We start from the raw sequence: 19,395 nt of genomic DNA on the forward strand, positions 1-19,395 counted from the left end.
CACTGTTTAAAAAACACATCAACTTTTGTGAAAAACAGAACTCAGTCTTGACTGAAGCAATGCCTTTAATGCTTTTAAAATGACTGAGCTCTGACTCCTGCTAGTAATTCCATAAACATAGTAACATTATGGCAGACAAGCAGGCAGTCAGGCAGTGATGGAAACGGGCATGTTGATAAGAAAATAAAATTATGTTGTTTTTTTTTTCTTAATCTCAGTGGCAACCAAGACATTGATTTCATGTAGACACCCTACTCAGATTTACTGACTTGGACTTAGTTCTGATGTGCTTAAGACAAGGATATTTCCTGGTAGTCTGTATTTACTAACAGTTATAATACCTCCTGATATTGTCTGTCTCTATCTGTGACCTAAATGAGGTGTAACTGGAACTTCCTGATGCTGTAGATAACAATGAAGAGGAGCAGAGATAAGAAGAAAGTAAGCTGTTTTATTATGTCATGTAGTCAGTAGTTTGAGATTTTAGGTGCAAACAAACACGTTTGCTCATATTTTGCTGTCATATGAATGCTTTCCTTGATTTTTGACACTAGAAGCTACATACTTAATATGTCACTCTCCCTAAGTACCAGCCATACTACGGATCTAGCCCAGTGACGTAGATGGCTCTGCCAGACATTTTATAGGAAGCTCCACTAGTTTGGCCAGCAATTTTTGGCAATTCAAAACCAACTCTAGGGAAGTGATTGGTTCTCTTATGCTCAAAACAAAGCTCCAGGGATCCCCACGTCTCAGTGGGCTGAGCAAGAATTGACACTTCAAAATGTTGAGACTGCTTTCAAATGACCATTTGGAACCTCTGTGGTAACAGCTGCTAAAAACATGGCAGTTTTATATGAATAAGTAATTATAGATATCAGTCAGTAATTAATGATTTAAATGAATATGAACAAATTACAGGTTTGTTCTTGTTTTCTTGAACTTTTTTTTTTAAAACACTAAGAGCCCTAATTAGCCAGATTTACCTGAAAAGAGATTTCCATTTCAAAAGACTCTGGTTAAAAAAAGGTTATATAAATGAATAAAAATTCACATGCAGACCCCGATAGTGATATACATTCCACACACATCTCTGATTTATTTAAATTGGAGTGTGGCTAACATGTTTTTTTGTGCTACTGGCAGATCCATATTTGAAATAATAACAATTTCTTTTTAAAGAGATTTTTTTGGGGCTTTTTAGCCTTTAATGTATAGGACAGAGAAGTGTGAAGGGGGGAGACAGAGAGGGAGTGACATGCAGCAAAGGGCCACAGGCCGGAGTCGAACCTGGGCCGCTGCAACAGCCTTGTACATGAGACGCCTGCTCTACCACTAAGCCACCGGCGCCCCAATAATAACAATTTTAATGGTGACATGCTGTATATGACACTAACATATGGGTATGTAACATAAAAGGGTATATTTATTTATTTTTTTTTACATATATGTGCTAGTGATACATCACATTGCCTGGCACATAACCTCAATGAAATGTATTGATTTAGATATATACCAAGTACTTTATTATGTATTTTGGTTTTACTGTTATATATGATTAATATTTGCTATGTTCATATATGAAAAAGTTCCAATTTTGAATAGGTTCATACACTAGGCCTGGGATTTTCAACTTGCTTTGCCAGGGGCCACTTTTGAAAAATGACAGGAGGACAGGGGCCAGTCACAGCAAATTCGCATAAGTCAGCTGTATATAGGGTGTACTTGCTTTTGAGAACATTTGGGGCTTAGCCTGAACCTCTGACGAGGGTCTTGGGGTCTATTTTTCTTGACAAACAGGCTGTATTTTAATGCTTTTTATGCACTGGGGTGCCTTGTTTACATTTGAAGTACAACATACCCCCTCCCACTGTGAATTAATTCAGATGTAACCCCTTAATAATCGCCAACATTTTGATTAGCAACTGTAATTTAATCACATATTTTTCTCAGTAACTGTAACTGACTACAATTACATTTATTTTGTAATTTAATTACTGTAGCTAGTTATATGTCAGTTACTCCCCAACACTGCTAGATTTCCATATACCGTAGATTATACTCCTCCTTACACACCTCTGCTCAGACTTTGTGGACGGTCCCTAACTGAGCTGTGAGACGTTCACGGAGCCGCTCTGACTGACTGTTGTTGAACTCTACCAGAAGGAAAAGTTGGCGAAGATGCAGTGAAACCGAGAAAACTGCCACGAACCCAGACTCCAGTTCTGTGCAGCGGCACACAGCTGTACTGTTTTACCAAGTATGAGGAGCGTCACACCGACGGAACGGTAAGGTTTGCTCAAGTTTATGCGACAGGCTGTTGGAGTGAGCCACCGAGTGGTTTCGGTGTTTGCGTGGCAGCTGGTATCTGCTTTGGGAGAGTCTGTTAATGTCAGAGGACAGACCAACCAACACATGATCCTTAAGAAATAGGTCTTACTGCACTAAAAAACATTTGAGTCATCAGTCAAAAATGAAACAGAATGTAGGGGGTGTTGCAGTGTGGGATAAATAAATATACTGACCACATGATTTTCACAGCTGTCATTGCAGCAAAAAACGTAACACGCAGCTGCAAATGAAACCAAGCTCATCTTAATGTAGCTGTAACTTCAACAAGTGTTTTTTTTTTTTAATTCCAGGTCCAAACTGTTGTTCAGAGATGACTGACCTGAAGGCAAAGAAGGATTTTCAGCCCCCACTTTAAAGCCAAATACAGTATATTTATTTTTATTTTTTTCTGTTTTCATTCATTGGTGTTCATCACACAATGAGCACACTCCAGCAGCTGGGAACGATGTCTTTTTTGATCAAAAAGAAGAAGTTCAAGTTTCAAGTGCACTTTACATTGGAGGAGCTTACAGCAGTGCCTTTTGTCAATGGAGTGCTTTTCTGCAAGATTCGGTTGATTGATGGAGGGGACTTTGCCATTTTGTCATCCAGGTATGTAGAAGAACTTGTCACTTCCTTTTTGTAACCCAATAAATCCTCTGTTGCATGCAGTCCACTCAGGTGGTTGCTTTGCTTCCACTCAAACCCTCACTGACGTTTCCTCCACATATGGTAAATATAATTTATTTCCATTTTTAATAGTTGACACTGCTGTTTTCTACAATTAGAGCAGCACCTGATTATGTTGATACACTCTGCCACAAACTAACAACAGACAAAATTGTCTGTTGTTAGTTTTCCACCTTAGATAAGGGATAGTTACAGCTGTAAAACTGGTGTAAAACTGCATGTCTTGCAGTTTAGCCTTTAGTACACCACAGTATGTGTTAATTCACCCTCCTGTCTCCTGGGAAAATTGCCTTTGTGCTGTTTCTCAGCTCCACCCTGGCGTTCACTCACACTGGGAGCTGCCCAGCATTAACACAGTCTTCTGATGCTTGTCTCTCTGTGGGAGTATGTCGAGGTGAGGTGGTTTGCTCAAGGGCTCTTGGGCAAAGTTGTTGAGGGAACAAAAAACATTGACTCACCTGCTAGGATTTAAACTGGCCAGCTTCTCTTAAAGGGGTAGTGCACCCAAAAATGAAAATTCAGCCATTAAGTAATCACCCATATGCCGAGGGAGGCTCAGGTGAAGTTTTAGAGTCCTCAAATCACTTGCGGAGATCCCAAAAAGCTCACGTGTGTGCGCTTGCTTGAGACCATGAGACATGGGCACCGCATTCATGTATGTTCATGTGCTTTCACTGGTCTCGCACGCAAGCACGCACACCACACGTGAGTGCGCTGTACTGAGAGGCAGTTAGAGCTACAGACTACAATGAGGCTAAAACAGAGTTCAAATGACGTTTTTCCAAACAACTTGTTATGTCAGGGCTTCAGGACACTTGGATCACTACGGACAAGCAGTATGGAGATATTTTGTGCTTTCAATTATGTGTTTTTGGACGTTTGAATCTAGGGCGCCGTAAGCCCCCATTAGGTGGAGTTTTATTGCTACCTCCTCTCCCCTTGAATCTCCGCAAGTGATGTGAGGGCTCTAAAACTTCACCTGAGCCTCCCTCGGCATGTGGATGAGTAGATAATGGCTGAATTTTCATTTTTGGGTGCACTATCCCTTTAATGTTTTGACTGGTTCACCAAAACACATAGAGGTTATTTCTTTGGTAGAAGGTATATCCAATTAGGGATGCAACAGTATGCCGGATAGAGAACCTCGCCTTTATTTTTAGGGATGCACGGTAATATTGGCACGTCATTAGTACTGGCCGATATTGGCTTTAAAATGAAATAATGGAATCTACCAACATGCCAAAAATATCAGCATGTCATCAGTATCAGTCCATATCAGCTTTAAAATAATCTATCAGAATCAGCCAACATGCTTTGCACAATAAATGAATATCACATGCACTGAAAAGTATTCTATTTCATGTCTCCATCTGCTGGTGGGACATCACAATAATCAATCAGTCAAAGAATCAATTTTATTTATAAAGCCCAATATCACAAATCACAATTTACCTCACAGGGCTTTACAGCATACGACATCCCTCTGTCCTTAGGACCCTCACGGCAGATAAGGAAAAACTCCCCCCCAAAAAATCCTTTAACTGGGAAAAAAACAGTAGAAACCAATAATAAGAGCATGCATGATATGATGTTAATTTCAAGACAGAAGAGACTTGATGATCACTAAAATTAGGTTATATATCGGTGGTTTTAAGTTTCAATTATAGTAATAAAACATTTGTTCAACCAAAAATAACCTTTTTGTTTTCATATCTTTAAGGGTCATAGAGCTCGTAAGTTGCGTGTTTCCGTTTCCGGTACATGGGACCTTAAAAATCGATTTCTCATAATGTATTTCAATGGCTAGATGAAAATTATTTTCTGGTCCCGTTTGAATTGTGCCATGAATTTCACATGTTGTTTGTGAATTTGTAATATATTTTTTCGTGCAAAGAAGGCTACAATTTAGCAGGAAGAAGTTTGATACTGTTAGGTTCTGTGTGAGAGCGCTTTGTGGACTACAGCTCTTCGCTGCTCTCGACGCATATGACATACGTCACCACTCGCGCTTGGAACATGGCTGTGTCTGTGGTACACTTCACAGCCTTCTTCCAAGGAGAGGACAAAAGCATTAAGTGTGGCGAAAACCACTACAAGTCTGGACATGTGGAAAGTTTCAGCTACGCCAGTGGGGAGATCTGATGGCTCCGTAGATCGTGGCAGAAGACGCAGCAGCAGCACTGTGAGTTGAGAAGTGGAGGGAAAGTGTGATGACGTGATGTCACATAGGCGACATGTTGTCTCTCATTACGTTGTTTCCACAGCCTTTAATTGAAGAATCATACAATAAACTGTCAAACTCTTAACATGAAAAAATATTATTTAGATCCACACAAAACATTTGTGTAATCCAAGGCAATTAATGACTGGGACCAGAAAATAATAATTTTCTCTCCATTGACTCCCATTCATATTTTCCGAGCCTAGAGGTCCGATGGGGGTCTACCAGAAGGGGCGTGACTTACGAGCTCTATTCTGACTGAAAGTAATAGTAATTCTGTAATGCTGTCATACGTTTAAACTGCAATATTTGTACCAATAGACCAAAAATTCACAGGTTATCAATGTAATCCACGCTTTTGCTACCGGTATTTAAATCTGTTGTGTCTTGCACAACGCCCTCTGTTGATGACAAATCCTTGATACAGTGGTTCCACTCAAAACTTGTTAAAACACAGGTTGGTTTGTTAGATAGCGCCAAGGCTCCAGGAATAAACAATTGAACCGGTTCAAGAACCAGAGCTAATTCGATGGAATTTGGTATGGGCGGGGGTGACAGTGGTTAGCACTGTCGCCTCAAAGCAAGACAGTTCCTGGGGGGTTCCCTCCCCAGGAGGGAGACCTTCTGTGTTTGCATGTTCTCCCCTTGTCAGCGTGGGTTCTCTCCGGATACTCCTGCTTCCTAGGTTAGTTGGTGACTCTAAATTGACTGTAGGCGTGAGTGTGAATGGTTGTCTTTCCCTATGTTTTAGCCCTGTGATAGTCTGGTGACCTGTCCAGGGTGTACCCCGCCTCTCGCCCAGTGTCAGCTGGGTTAGGTTGCAGCGGGGGCAGAAATCTCAGCAACAGATATTGCAAAACCTGAACAAATAAAACTGAACCAATCTTCATTCCACTAAGTTTGAAAATATGTTGTCCTCTTGTAGTTCAGGTGAACCGACCCTTTCGTTATTTGCAATTAGCAGTCTTATACCAGATAAAAGGCATCTGATAGCCCATGACCCCCTCTCATTCTTCAGCCATTGGTGTATACACACCTCACTGGCATGATTTCAGTAAGACTCAATCTAATTACATTTGTGGCTCAACAGGAGTAAGCTGTGGGGAGGTGCCATGACAGGTCTGCAGGTCTGCAGGTTCAAAGAATAACAGACAAGCCTTGAAGGACCACACCAAAGTTTTTGCATGTTCTGACTCATTTAGAGCATACCATAATGATTTGAATTTGTGAACCTGTTTTTTTCCCTCCCTTGGTTTTCATTCTTTTCTGTACAGTTAAGAAATCAGCTTGTAGAGACTTAACTTTCTTCACTGAGACAGGAGGATATGGAAATTATCACTTAATCAACAACTTCACTCTCATGGCAGTAAAGAACACCTCGACATCTATGTAATATTCTTATTTGCTGTCTTTCTGTGAAGCTGGGCACCCACTGCATAATTTGAGCCTGTTACTGACAATATTTTTGCATGTTGGACTGAATTTCCGCTTTATTGTTGGGCGTTGTTTGCAGTGCAGTGTACAAGGAGCAGAGAGGATTGATCATGGCCTGATCAACTGCTCCTAACTAGCCCTTGGACGTTGGATGAATTTCTGACATCAGATATTTAGGTTGGCCGTCGGCTCTTGCACAGTTGAAGCAGGGCCATGAGCCAATTTCCTAAGATCAGTGCCTTTTTTGTCTCACCTGCACAAAGTGGCAAACAGAGTGTCTAAAAAGTACCGTAGTGAGACAACACGTCATGGGGACAGAAAATATGGAGGCCAGGTTGGTGGAGCTGTGGCGAAAGCATACAGTCGTCTTTGTTGTTTCCTCCTCCTCTCTTATCTACTTGTGAGGGTCTTAAGGACAGAGGGATGTCGTATGCTGTAAAGCCCTGTGAGGCAAATTGTGATTTGTGATATTGGGCTTTATAAATAAAATTGATTGATTGATTGATTGATTATCATGACAGATATGAATGAGAGAAACTTTGGCGATGATGCATTACTGTGAACTGACTTGTATGATGTTGCTCCGTCTCTGTCTTCATGTCTAATGTTTAGCATAAATTAACCCTTACTTGTACAATAAGAGTTGGAATTAAGCATCATTTCTAAAATGAGTTCAAATCTCACAGTGTACACCCACCTTAACTGAGATGGAAGGATCAATATCAGTCTCAAGTTTGTGGAGCTGAAGTCGTTAGCCTAGCTTAGCATAAAGACTAGGAGCAGGGGGAAACAGCTAGCCTGTCTCTGTCCAAAGATAAATAAAACACCTACTAACACCTCTAAAGGTCATAAATTGACAGACTGTATTTTTTTATTATGCATGAAATGGAAATGTAAAAAGCACATGTTTTTCACAAACAGTTGATGTGCCCAGTACTTGTGTGTAGTGTCTCCAACTTTAGAGTGGGTTGCCAGATAATGTAAGTGAGTACAAGTTCTGGTATAGGTCTTGGTCCAAACTCAGAGGTACTAATCCTGGCAACCTCACTGTAACAACAAGACCTCAGGATCTCCGTCTGTTGTTTGCATGGAAATAGGAGGAGCCCCTCACTGCAGTGTGCATTCAGGGGCTGTACTCGATTTGGGTGGAGTCAAACGTTAAGCGCCACCCTGCGTTAGTCCAACTGCTATACCTGACAGCTAGCTTGCTAGCTGCTACCCCGCGGATCCTCTCTGCCTCACTCCTGGCCTACTTGACTGCATTTGCTGTGAGGAGAGTAGATGGCAGCTCTGGAGAGGCATGGGCGGAGTTAAGCATTTGACTCCACCCACATCAAGCACTGCCCAGCACAGCATATTGTGGTGAGGGGTACTTGAGAAATAGAACCAGTAACACAACCTAAATCCATCAGTTGTGTCTTTCACTATTCTGTATGGAGATACGAAGTGTTAATTAATAATTAATAAGTAAATGTATTGGTAAGCTTTTTTTCACATTAAACAAAGCAAGGCTATCTGTTTCTCTCCTGCCTCCAGTCTTTAGGCTAAGCTAGGCTAATTGCCACACAGCTGAGCAGACATGAGAATGATATTGAACTTACCCTCAAAAAGAGAGCGAGACAGTAAATTTCCCAAATTAACTATTCCTTTGAAGTAGATGTGATGTAATACCTAAAAAAAGGTGAGTCAATCCAGTGCAAGGTGGTATATTATAGTGAAATAAATGGAAACCAGTGACTGTCTGGGAAATATGGGACACAGTTAAGGCTATGGGAATTGCAGTATATGGCCCAAAACATACAAAAACACTAGTGTTGGCAATCTTTTTTATTACCAACACTTTGCGAAGCAAGGAAAGAAATAAGCAGTTAAAAGATAGGACAGCGAATTGAGAAAAGTAAAAATACACCCAGCTGAGGGTGAGACATACAGAATAAATAACAGATAATGCAACAAGGATGAAATGAGAAAAGCAAAGAAATGGACTTGAATGTGAATGAGTGTGAAACTGCCTCAGACTGTCCTCAGGCAGGCCGCAGACTAGATGCCCTTTCACCTTTAGCCTTTAAACTGAACACAGTGGTGCTCAGCAGGTTCCTGCGTAGGATCAAAAGGTCAGACGGATAACTGGGTTTGTAGGTAAAGTGCCAAAATGAACAGGCAACAAGCACATTAACCTGCATGCAAATAACTCAGATAATATAGGTGTTTTGTATTACCTAAATTCCCTATAAGTTTCCATGAAATGAATTAATGGCTCAAAGAAGTTGCAGTGAGTTAGTGTGTTATTGTAGATCACATTGGGATTGAAGCTGATAAGATTCAGGAAGCACCCTGAGGTGAGGAGCCCTCTCAGTGCTGCAGGACCTGCTAATGCTGCGTCATGCTGAAGATAACAGTCTGTTATTCAACATTCCAACCAAGCACATAATTCATTAACCATAATGGAATGTGGCCAGTAAAGGGCCATTTTATACACATCTGTATGTCTTTAGGGCTTGTTTGTATTAAACATCTTTAAAGACCATTACTCACCAAATAAAACCTCGTTTGAGATGCTAGAGCTGAGACACAGTGAGGAAAACCATCAGTCTGCCTCAGTCTGTGCAAGATCTCTGGCTTCAGTGCTTCATGGTTTTGATGTACATCCTCCCTTTGGCCTAAATGAAGATTTCACACCATTGTCCCGTCTCCCGTCCCTCCAGAATAATAATAGGTACTTCTTGTATTTAAAGGCCTTTGGATATCAGGGATATCAGGGAATTCAGTTTCTTGTCCAAGGCTGATCTACAGCTTCAGTCCCATGTTATTTTGCAAGATTTTTTCCATCACACAGAAGGCAGGTAAGAGATGTTTGCAGGGGTGCAGTAAGAGCCTGTTGTCTGCACCTCTTCATCTAACATCTCACTGTGGCTGTTTCTGCCTGGACTCATCATCCTTGCGGTATTAGTAGGATTATATTTATTGAAGAAAAGCTGCTAACAAAGCTCCACTTATTTGGTAATAAACACTTTTTATTTCCTATCCCTATTCCTAAAATAAGCTGCAGTAACTTAACAGGACTCCTATACAGCTGACTGTAAAAACAAAACAGTAAAATAAAGCAGATATCTAAAAGTACAAGCAGGATGCAGCAGTGAACCTTAACTTCAAACCACAGAGATTCAGTTAGAAGCTACAAAAGTAGTGGGAGCTAAACACAGAGACTTAAATGTCCTATCTGGTCTCCTGCACAGACATCAGTTGAGCCTATCAAAACACGCTTGTTTGATGGGGACATAGAGGAAGATGTCATCAGGGGTTGGCAGTAGTTGGCAAGACATCACTGCTACCCACTTGGAGGCAGTTGGTCGTTCTTTTGAATCACAAATCAGTGTGACATGGTTTGACTCGGGACAGCCAAAAGTGCTAAAGGAAAAGCCCTAATAAAGGCTTGTTTAAGGTTCTGGAGCCAAGATACACTGACTGTTGAGAGACAAATGATTCACACACTCTGCGCAGTATTCATTTTTTAGACAAGCATTCTGTTAGACACCTCCCTCCAGCATCTAAACATTGCATTTTTTAAGATAAATCTACAGCTGTGGGTGATCTACTAACCCGAAGAGACAACACATAAAAAATAATAAAAATGCAAGAGACATCTGCATGCAAAACAGCCCTCTCTTTCTTTAACATACTTGTGTGGAGAATTAAAAAGATTATCTTTCTGTGCTGGGCCTGGTATCCTGAAAGTCATGATACCCTCCATCTGCTGCCAGCAGCAAAGTCAGAGCTGCACTGAGAGCAGCAACACTTGAAAATATTCCTCTCCCATACTTAATTCAATAGAATGGAGGTGGTGCACATGACATCAGGCTCTGCTGGACAAATAACAGCTGAGAGAGGTTCAATAAAGACCAGTTCCACAGCACAACACAACAAGTGACTGATCATATCAATAGGTTCCTTCAAAGTCTAAGTCTTTCTCAAACACCTGCAAGGTTCTTCATTTCTTGCCTCTCTTCTGTTAGGTATTGTATGTAAAGGTATTGAGTCTTAAAAGACACAATACTCATCACTGTTCACTAAAAGCTAGAAGGCAATTAACTGAGCTTAGCATAAAGACTAAATGCAATGGGAGACAGCTAGACTGGCACTGTTCAAAGGAAAATAAAACAAATGAAAATTGAATTAACATCATATCATGCATGCATACTCTTATCATGATGGCCCACCAGCAGATGGAGACATGAAATAGAATGCTCTCAATGTATGTAATATTCATTCATTGGGCAAAATCAGATAAAAGCATGTTGGCTGATTCTGATAATTCATTTAAAGCCAATATCAGCCGATACTGATGACGTGCTGACATTATTGTGCATCCCTAATAGTTAGCTTACACTATGGTGACCAAACGTCCTGGTTTGACATTGTAAATGTGTTAATATTACCTGAAATCCTGATGGTAGCATGTTTTATTACTTAGTTACTGCTGAAGCGTAATATATTATTTTAATGCGTTACTTTTGTAACACGTTACTTCCAACACTCCTACCTAACCCAATATATAAAAACAGTGCACCAAACCTCTGAATCCAACACTCATTTGTCTGTATGTGTATCAATCAGTAAATGTGTCATTGTCAAGGCTGTTGTTGTCAAGGTGTGCTAAGTAGTAGGGCTGCTTGATTATGGAAAAAATCGTAATCAAGATTATTTTGGTCAAAATTGAAATCACGATTATGCAAACAATTATGCGGCGCACGTGATGACTTATATTGTTTACATGACGGCATGTCATTTCTGTCTCTACATGGTTGCCCATTTACAATTCTCCTTTGCTCTGTATCGCCCACAGCGGAATTCGGCCCCGATGCGCGCACACACACAGACCACCCTCTCTCGCTCTCCCTCTGTCATCTTCCACACGCTGTTTTTGAAATCTTCCGCAATCACCTGCCCCTCGCAGGTATTGCACATGCATGGCTTCCGTAGAAGACAAAATAACATCTCCAGGTGCCTGTGACCAAAAACCGTTTACCCTCGATTTCAGTAAATTTGAAATCGTTTGACCTCAAAATCGTAATCGCGATCACCAGACGATTAATTGCACAGCCCTACTAAGTAGGTGTGCTAGCACTGAAATAATTGTCCCCTACCCTGATGAAAATGGTACATGTGTAAGTCCCTTCATGTGCACATGCAAGAACCTGCCATTCGTGTTAAGGGTCCTGGTTTGGGGGTTTAAAAATATGGTCACCCCAGCTTACAGTCGTGTAAGTAGGACTGATTTTTTCATTTAACTCCTCACAAATAAACATGTTCCATTCAATTCACAAATATCAAACATCTGGTTCAAGCTAATTTTCAGGACATGAATGTGTGTGGTACATTGCTAAAGTGTATTACAGAGTGCTAGTGCCCGCAAATCAGTATGATGGCCAGGTGCACAGCCTCTCTTCTTGTATCATTAACATAGAAATTCCTAACTTTTTATTTGTCAGATACCCCCAGACAGATTGGTATAGACGGAAGTCACTCACACAGTTTTCTCCCCAGCAACACATATTTTGTGTGATGAACAGGCCTGCAATACTTTGATAAATAATAGGGGTGGGGGGGAAAAAAGCGATACATCATAGTATTGCGATATTTTTGTGTAGCAATAACGTATGATTACACAGTGCCAAGTGTTGATTTTTTTTATTATTAAAATTTACAATATGACAAACACAGATAAACTTTAGGTAGCTGAAAATGGTGAGTGAGCTAGAGGGATAAACAAACATGGCACCACACCGGTAAGGTAAGACAACACGTTTACACGTCATTTTCTATATGTTCTCTGACATTTATCCTAACGATATGAGGCGGTCATTGTGGAAAAAAAAGCTTATTTAGTGGACTAACTTTGCACTTGAAGGTATGCCCGTTCACTTACTTTTGACAGGTCTGACGCTAGGACTGTATCTAGGCTAACGGCTAACATGCTAACTATTATTTCTATGTCACTAGTCACTTGAAACAAATTTAGAACGATAGGAGACAGGTTAAAATAAACTGAAATTTCCCTTTAAGTATGGTTTGCTTGTTGGACATAACTGGACTGTACTCTGTCCCATAGCATAGCTAACTGTGGTGGGCAGCTTTGCATAGTGGTTTGACTTTGGAACTGAAAAGAGCACAAGAGCTGCTCAGAAGCTGTTTCTAGTTGCAGTGCAGCTCTAGGAAAGGGAAGTGTAACCAGTCAGATCAGCTCATCTCTAACCAGTGAGTCTCCCCAGAGTCTCCTTTATGTTTTTATTGTAAATGATCATTTTTCTCCTTATACTCTTCAGTATCAGGTGTTTTAACACTTCTGAAAAGATAAGACTTCATAAGATTATAATCATAATCATATCATATACTGCTTAAACCTAGACCTGTTCCCAAAGATTGTCTTTGTCAAAATGTTACTTTGTCTGCTATCAGTAATAACAGAAGTCAGCATTCACAGGCAAATGGAAGAAGGAACTTAACAAAGCAAGTTTAATATTGGATCAAATGTAGTAAGTTATCTTGATTGTTGTTCATAAATGTTATTGATCACATTTCCTGTAAAATAAGTAATGAATTGGAATTAAAAGAAGATAAAGGTCGTGAATTTAAGATGTATTTGGATTTCTTCTTCTCTGTTTCCTGAAGTGGAAATCTCTGAAGTTGCCCAAGAAAAAAACTCAGTATCACTTTACTGTAATATACATATGACAAAATGTGTTACCAGTACAGCAGCAGAAGCTGCTCAAGACCTATTTTGTTACAGAAGATATATAGCAGTCAGGATGGCCGAGTGGTCTAAGGTGCTGCAGTCAGGTCGCATTTCCTCTGGAGGCGTGGGTTTGGATCTCACTTCTGACATCAAGTGTTTTCACTGGGGTTTGAAGTATTATGTTTAGTAGAGTAAATCAGCAATGCTAGAGAATAACTATGACAAGACAGTGTTACTACAGCTGCAGCATTTGTCAGCCTCTACATTGTGAATGTAGTGAGTGATCAGTAAGTGTGTCTTTGCCCACAACAGTCTGATATCTTGATCCATTAATTGTTTGTATGAAGTCTTTCAAAAAAGGTTCTTCAGCTGTCATTTGCAAAACATACTCTGAAGGCTTAGTTTAAGAAGTGTCAACTCGGTAATGTAGGTGGAGTTTGAAGAAGGGTTTGGTTCATAGACTGTATAAATAAGGTTTGGTGAAAACAACAGGGTAGGATGTAGGGACAGGGCCACTGGCCCCCCAACTCCTGGCTTGTTGAACTTTACAAATTTGTAGTTGAGATCACTATGAAGGCCATATTCGAAGATGGGTGTGGTCCGACTAAGGGGGATGGAAGTAAGAGGCTTGGAAGCAGGGAAGGGGCTGCTGACCCCCAACTATACGCCCCTGGCCCACATTCATTTTAAGTTGCAGATCATTGTATCGTGGCTGGTGTGATCCCATCGCAACATGGTCTCTAGTTTTCTTTGTCTGGTATTGTCGTTTGTCTTTCTGTGTCCTGTTCCCTGCATAAATAATATGAATGGAGATATCATCTATGACACTGTCTACCTGTGTAGAGGTTCCATGGTGTAATGGTTAGCACTCTGGACTCTGAATCCATAATAAAAGCCTTTGTTTAAACTGTGGCTCAGTGAAGTGTCAGCTCAGTATTGCATTTCCCACACTCCTCTTGTCAGTGAGCATTATGCCTTCTATGTCGACTCGTTTTGTCAAAGTGAATCATTTGTCTGTTCCTGTGGTGAACTTATCATTAGCTAAATATGCCAGAGGTATGTATGATATGGACACAAGATATTGGCATTTAGTTCAGTCCATCTCAAATCCATGGTGGGCCGCAAGTGAGAGATGTTGTTTTAAATATGTTTAAATAGAGAGATTTTTCTACCATGTCACATAATTTTGTGGTTCCATGGTGTAATGGTTAGCACTTTGGACTCTGAATCCAGTGATCTGAGTTCAAATCTTAGTTGTATTTTATTTGAGCAGGGTGTAATAAAAACCTTTGTGTACACTGTGGCTCAATGAATGTCAGCTCAGTAATGCATTCCCCACACTCTTCATGTCGGTGATTGCTGTGCCTTCTATGTCATTATGCCTCAGACCCAGCGATAGCCATAGCTGGAGGCATTATGTTTTCATGTTGTCAGTCCGTCCTATTCTGGTGAACGTAACATCTCAAGAACACTGTGACTTCATAATATTCTGCATAACACTTTTCTGGCCTTTATTAAATGTCATATCTTAGGAACAAAGAGGGAGACATTTAGTCAGATACTGAATTGATATGTGTGAAGTATCCTTTTTTTCATAGACATGAATGTCAACTGTTACAGGAACGTGACTGGTGCGTGGAGGCATACATCCACAGGGCAGTAATTCTAGTTTGATCTTGTTGTATGTGAAAATTTGGACGTTCTTTCCTGTGTGTTTTAAACCTAGACTTGTGGAAGAGTGAATCATTATTCATTACTGCTGGATTTGGATTGTGGTTGAAACATTTCACTCTCAGACCAATAAATGTTGTTTAAAGCTGAATTAAATGATTTCCGGCTACAAGGTGCCAGACCAGCTAAGCTTTTGATAGTACATAAAGCACTTCCAAAACTGATCTGATAGTGAAGGACCAGCCAAATCCATCAGTTTCTTATCTAGAGTACTTAAAAGTATTCATAATATGCATATTCATCCTCAAGGCATTTTTCAATATGATACTTAGAGGTTTTGTTGTCAAGATAATTTCACAAATGAACACCACTTTATGATTTCTGAAGCATAAATGCAGCTGGGCTTTTTATATTCAAGTCGTTCATGTCTATGAAAAATATTCATGCATAATTTTTTAACTGTGGCATATCAAGAATATAGCTGTTTATGCTATATACAGTCATACGGAACCTGTTGTTTATATTATTAATAAAGTAGATCTATAGCAAAATATTTCAAATTGTGAGGTCTTTTTTGGTGCTGTTTTTACCTCTTTGCTGCGGCGGAGGGGTGGTGAGTGAGCAAGAAAAAACAGGGAAAATCTTGTCACAAAATAACAATCTAACCCCACAACAGTACTGAGACTTTGTTTTATTGCAATATGCTATCGTGAAATTTGATGTACCATTACATCCCTATGATAATAATTAACATGCTTTAGGGCAGGAGTTTTTCTAAAAAAAAATGATACAGACTTGTACAAAAGTAGTCACCCTCAATCATCATTTATGACTTCAGTTGTGTTTAAAACTGCAACCAACAAATCCTATTCATTCTACCTTTAAGCAACAATAAAAATCTTATTGGCATTTCAGTCTGTCCTACCTTTGCAGGTCTTCTTTCTAACGTCTAACATCAGAGCTGTGTAGCAGTAAACAGCAAAGAGCAATATGATGAATCCTGACCGCTGTCTGGAAGCTGAAGCAGGAACAGTCAACAACATGTTTACATAAAGCATTGAATTATCAAATATTTTTCGAGTGGTCAGACCATAGCCAGTGTACACTTTAGTTTGTAAGATTTGTTACATTACTAAGATTCATTTTATTTCTTAACATTTAAAAGAGAGTGCTCACACTGGTCCTCTGGTGTGTCATTTTTCTTATAGTAATGTTCACAGCAGGCCTGTTGTTCTGCAGTACTATGCTGCTCTGTTTTCAGTTCGTACTGAAGTCATGTTGGTTATAGTACATGTTTACAAGGCTGGAAGAACAAACTATAATATTCAGCTGTGATTGAAGGTTGTTGCAGTTCAGTAGTTAGATGTTATTCATATCAATTCATGCATCAGTTTATTTCATGTTGTCATGCTACACACCCAGGCCTGACCTATGAAGGAGCAGTGTATGTTGACTGTATTCACTGGTGTGTTGGTTATATTACAGAATATTGCTCATGTAAAGTGAATAATAAGATAAAGAACCTTTAATTAACTTCAGTGGAGTACATTTTGCTGCAATAAAAAATGACGGGATGAACAGGCTGAAAACTTAATCTTATGAGTTTACATCAATGCTGACATTTTTCCTCGAGGGACATAATTTGCAGTTGAAAAAAGGATAATGAATTGCAACATATCACTGTATTTGTAACCACAATACTCAGCATATTGCAAAATGATTGTATTGCGACGATTTGAAGTGTTGTGATGATATATTGTCTCGTTACATAACCATCATGATCATATTGTCTTGTGATGTAAGAGTTGTGATGACATTGTATCATAATTTGAGTATGGTGATAATGTTGTATGATGTAGCCTCTGTGATTCTCACCCCTATGGAGGACATTAAGATACTTCAAGGCCTTTAGTGCATAACTGCCACAATTTGGATCAAGCAACTGTTATCAGTCATGACTCTGAACACACATACATGGTACACATATGTTAAGATTCAGTGTGATTTACACTTCCTGAGGATATCATCATCTTTGTTGTCCATATGAACATCTAGAAATCCACTTAGAACTTGCCTTAGAATCATCATGTTTATTTTCATCATCAACTAACTCACTGATTTCAGGTTAACACTTAGATTTTTCAGCTCCCTAACTATAGTTTTAAAAGTTACAGCATGGTTTATGGTAGGAGTCACAATATCCATTACTATGAACTTTTTGCATATAATAAAGCAGCTAAAATTTACTCCAGCTCAACGAGCTGCAACTTTAGAATGCCCCCCTGCTTACTGACCCCTCCTCTGTTCTGTAGCTTTTTACTGATAGGCTTCTACATCATGCTCTCACAAGTATATTTCATACTCCTACACAGACTTATCACACATGCTTCACATTCACTTTCACACAATTACAGACATGAGTATTTGGGAGCGGCCCAATACATCACTCTCTGTCTCAGTCCCACTTTGAAACTTTAAGCCACCACCACACACCTGCGGACTAAAGCTACCACATCACTACATAAGAACCTACATATCATACTCTAATAAAACACACACAAACACAGATATAGTAACCAAAAGACATGCATATATCGGATTGTGTGTGTGTGTGTGTGTGTGTGTGTGTGTGTGTGTGTGTGTGTAAGGCTAATTTGCAACTTTGTCTCATTCGTCAGATTCTTCCACCAAAAATAAATAAATAAATAAATAAATAAAAATAAAAAAGTAACCAACAAGAGGACAGAGTTTGCCAAATGGGAGTTTTAACCTAAACACATTTGTAGCAGCACTTAAATGTTCTTGGAAAATAGATTAATATACACTCAACACAAGTGAGTATTTCCTGTAGTATGTTAACAGACAAGTGCAGATGCTGTGTGGTGCCAAGGTAGTACTGTAGTGACGTTACAATCAGAGTAGTGCACAGACTTTTAGTGTTAAACTCAGATATCATTCTGCGCACTGGAGCTCAAACATCACAGTTAAGGAACAATAAGTAAACAGTAACATATTTGAGTGGGAAGGGAGGTTTAATAAAGCAATCAAAGCCAGCCATCCACAAGTGGCCAGTGTTAGAAGATATACTTCAAAAAGCTGTTAAGTGTGATGGATAGATCCTTCCTACAGCTGCAGTGTTTGAGTTCATCTCAGATGTGTTCAGTGACATTTACATCAGGGTATGTGATGATACCTGATAATCCCCCATTTTCTTTTTATTTGTTAGAATAGAATAATAGAATCGTAAGTGGAAATGCCAGAAAGTTTAAATATTCCAAACAAAGGTTTTGTACTTGCCTGAGGTGGAAAAGTTGGTGTATGGATAACAAACCTTGGCATCATGTCATATTGTATCGGGACTTAAGCATTGTAATGATACTGCATTGTGACCTAGGCATTGTGATGATAGTATATCGTGACTTCCTGATAATATTGTATCATGACTGAAGTGTCATGATGATGTTGTATCGTGACTTAAGTATCGTGCTGATTTTGTATCATGACTTAAGCGTTGTGATAATACTGTATCATGACCTAGGCATTGTGATGATATTGTATTGTGACTTAAGCATTTTGAAAATATTGTATTGTGTCTTAAGGGTTGTGATAATATTGTCTAACAAAGTTTTTGTACTTGCCTGAGGTGGAAAAGTTGGTGTATTGGTAAAAACAAAATGCAGCAAAATACATGGAAACAGTCTTTATGCATAAATCATGACATACAAGACGCATGTCACGAAAGCATTACTCAAATGTCCATTGAAGAGACGTAAATATGTAAATATGAGACTGTAATCTTCCTCAAATCAATAGGTGAGTCAAAACAAATGTTATATTTTCATCATGCTTTACCATTTTTTCCGACTGTTTGGAGCTCTTTTAATGACGTCATCTGGTTGGGTCCTCTGTTATACCAATTGTTTATCTACATGAACCAACTAATGCATTAGTACATATTTATTTTTGCTAATTTGTCATTCAGTTAAAGCTTTAAATATATTTGGAAATTCGACTTTGTGTTCATTTTCAGTTTGGAAGGATGTTGCTTGGTTTTGTTTTGCCCTAATCAATCAGTAGCAAATGATGTATTCGACTTGCTGACATCATTTTCATTCAGCTGTCTATAAACAACCTGTACAACTGCATCAGTCTCCGCACCCTCACCAACATTTTTTGTGCATTTTTCCAGCTCTGGCACAGGAAGTAAACATCCCCACTCTTAAACCTGCCACATCTCTGTTGTCAACTTCTTCCTGTCTGTGTAATTACTATAGGTGACCCTGATGAAGAATTAACATTACCAATTAACAATTGA

General features: G+C 39.4%; 1 protein-coding gene across 1 annotated transcript in view; it reads left to right on the top strand.

Moving 5' to 3' along the window:
* The first annotated feature begins 2,121 nt into the window (after positions 1–2,121).
* LOC125905837 (protein FAM102A-like) overlaps positions 2,122–19,395 on the top strand; it is a 45,973-nt gene continuing 28,699 nt past the window's right edge. The window contains exons 1-2 of the mRNA XM_049604097.1: positions 2,122–2,288; positions 2,643–2,943. Coding sequence (XP_049460054.1) covers positions 2,771–2,943 — 173 coding nt within the window. The 5' untranslated portion in view covers positions 2,122–2,288; positions 2,643–2,770. The remainder of the gene's footprint in view (positions 2,289–2,642; positions 2,944–19,395) is intronic.

This window comes from Epinephelus fuscoguttatus, linkage group LG18 (assembly GCF_011397635.1).
Source record: "Epinephelus fuscoguttatus linkage group LG18, E.fuscoguttatus.final_Chr_v1".
NCBI lineage: Eukaryota > Metazoa > Chordata > Actinopteri > Perciformes > Serranidae > Epinephelus > Epinephelus fuscoguttatus.